Source organism: Carlito syrichta, unplaced genomic scaffold (assembly GCF_000164805.1).
Source record: "Carlito syrichta isolate Samal-C Ts95f unplaced genomic scaffold, Tarsius_syrichta-2.0.1 Scaffold311381, whole genome shotgun sequence".
In the NCBI taxonomy this organism is placed as follows: Eukaryota; Metazoa; Chordata; class Mammalia; order Primates; family Tarsiidae; genus Carlito; species Carlito syrichta.
Genome location: NW_007255477.1, coordinates 199378 through 201628, shown reverse-complemented (window position 1 = coordinate 201628; position 2251 = coordinate 199378). Strand labels below are relative to the sequence as shown.

Genomic DNA, 2251 nt, shown 5'->3' with positions numbered 1-2251 from the left:
ATCTCGGCCTCGCCGAAAGCGTTCGCCCGGAAGAGTCCCCTTGAGTCGAGGGCAGCGGCCTAGGCCGTGGCCTCTGCGGGGGATGGCGACCCCCTGGCGCGTCTCGGTCCAGGTGTGCTGGTCGCACCTAAGGTGTCTTGGGCTCAGAAGGGAACTTGGCCTTCTGAGACCCTCCGGGTGCTCTCGCAACGCCAGGCTCTGTTGGCTTCTGCTGGGCACTTTGCCTAAGCTCATCTCCACCTGTGGGGCCGCCGGGGAGGGTGCCCCTGGCAGCTTGAGTGGGCAAAGGGCCCGCTGGAGGGGTCCGGCTGAAGATGGGCCAGGGGAGAGGCTGTCCCCAGCAGGGCGGCTAGGCGGGGCCTTCCTGCATTTTGGCCTCTGCCTGCGGGCCTGCGTCCTCCTGGTGAAATTCTTCCCTATCCTCCTGCTCTATCCCCTCACCTACCTGTCTCCCAGCGTCTCCAACCTCTGGCTGCACCTGCTTCTGAAAGCCACCGAGACCTCAGGCCCAACCTATATCAAACTGGGCCAGTGGGCCAGCACCCGACGGGACCTCTTCTCTGAGGCTTTCTGTGCCCAGTTCTCCAAGCTGCATGTCCGAGTGACGCCCCACCCTTGGACTCACACTGAGAGCTTTCTTCGGCAGGCATTTGGGGAGGATTGGGGGAGCATGCTCTCTTTTGAGAACCGGGACCCCGTGGGTTCAGGTTGTGTGGCCCAAGTGTACAAAGCATATGCCAACACCACCTTCCTGGAGGATGACAGCTTTCAGAGGCTTGGCAGAGACTCCTGTCTGCAGGCTTCTTCAGAGGTGCGGGCAGTTAGGGGGCCGGGAGAGCTCTTTGGACACCTTGGGAATGGGTGGACACCTCCTGGAAATCTTGCTGACCAGTCATTTCTAGAAAGGCTTCTCCTCCCTAAAGCTGACCTGGTTGGATCAAATACAGGTGTGTCTCAGACTTCGGTCACTGGCCACCGCTTGGAGCCAGATCACCTCATCCCTGTGGCAGTGAAAGTAAGTGCTCTGACAGCTCGCATCTTACCTACCCGCTGACCTCACTTCTCCCAGATCAGAAACACCCCCCACTTGCAGATCATCCCCACGTTGATTTACATTTGCTTGACCAATATCTGAGTGTCTGATTATGTGCAAGCTGTTTATTTCTTGGCTTGAGGGAGTGGTGGTGCAAATAGTTTGATAGAAGATGAGTGTTTGGAGTTTGGGGCTTCACATTGGGACCCTATCCCCTTTCCTCTGATGAGAAGCTATCAGGCTCCTCCTTAATGGTGGGACCCAGCCCTGACTGGCTAAAATGTGTCCACCAGATTCCTCCTCCTGTCTCACTGTTCCTCTTTCTGACAGGTGTTGCACCCTGGCCTGCTTTCTCAGGTGCACATGGATCTGCTTTTGATGAAGATTGGCAGCCGAATCCTTGGACTTTTACCAGGAATCAAGTGGCTTAGCTTGCCTGAGATTGTGGAGGAATTTGAGAAGCTCATGGTTCAACAGGTGAATTCTCCTTCTTTCAGCTGTAAATAGCACCTAACATAGTTCTTGCCAGTAGCAGCTGCTTAGTACATGCTGAATAAATGAGTAATTTCCCAGCTGGCAGGATGTATTAGTTAGGGTAGGTAATACTAGGTAATGAAACAAAGAACATCCAAGTCTCAGTGGCCTAATGCAATGAAGTTATTTCTTTTTTCTTCTTCTCTCTCTCTCTCTTTGAGTAGGCATCTCGTTCTGTTACCCAGCCTGAGTACAGTGGCACAATCACGGCTCACCACAGCCTTGAAGTCCTGGTCTCAAGCGATCCTCCCACCTCAGCTACCCAAGTGCATGCCACCAAGCCTAGATAATATTTTTTATTTTTTGTAGAGACAGGATCTCGCTCTGTTGCCTAAACTGGTCTCAAACTCCAGAGCTCAAGCAGTCCTCCCACCTTAGCCTCCCAAAGTCTTGAGATTACAGCTGTTAGCCACTGCACCCAGCCAATTATTTCTTGCCTATATTCAAGTTCTTTGAGGGTAAACTGAAGGAGAGGAAGAGAGCTCTACCTTATAGTTTCAGGGACCCAGAAGTGGAGGTGATGCGTATGGTGGGTGGGGGTGGTGTTTCTGATCTGGAAGTAGTGACCCAAATTTGGCCCTGTCTTCTACAATATGGGTCATCTGGAGTCACTGTGGAATGGAGAGAGGGGCCATGGAGGATCCCATAAGATATTTTGTGGCGGCCGGGATCGGTGGCTCAGCC

General features: G+C 53.4%; 1 protein-coding gene across 1 annotated transcript in view; it reads left to right on the top strand.

Moving 5' to 3' along the window:
- Window positions 1-18: 18 nt before the first annotated feature.
- The window catches only part of ADCK2 (aarF domain containing kinase 2), a 16500-nt gene continuing 14267 nt past the window's right edge, over window positions 19-2251 (top strand). The window contains exons 1-2 of the mRNA XM_008068632.1: window positions 19-1015; window positions 1364-1510. Of these exons, the coding sequence (XP_008066823.1) occupies window positions 83-1015; window positions 1364-1510 (1080 nt within the window). The 5' untranslated portion in view covers window positions 19-82. The remainder of the gene's footprint in view (window positions 1016-1363; window positions 1511-2251) is intronic.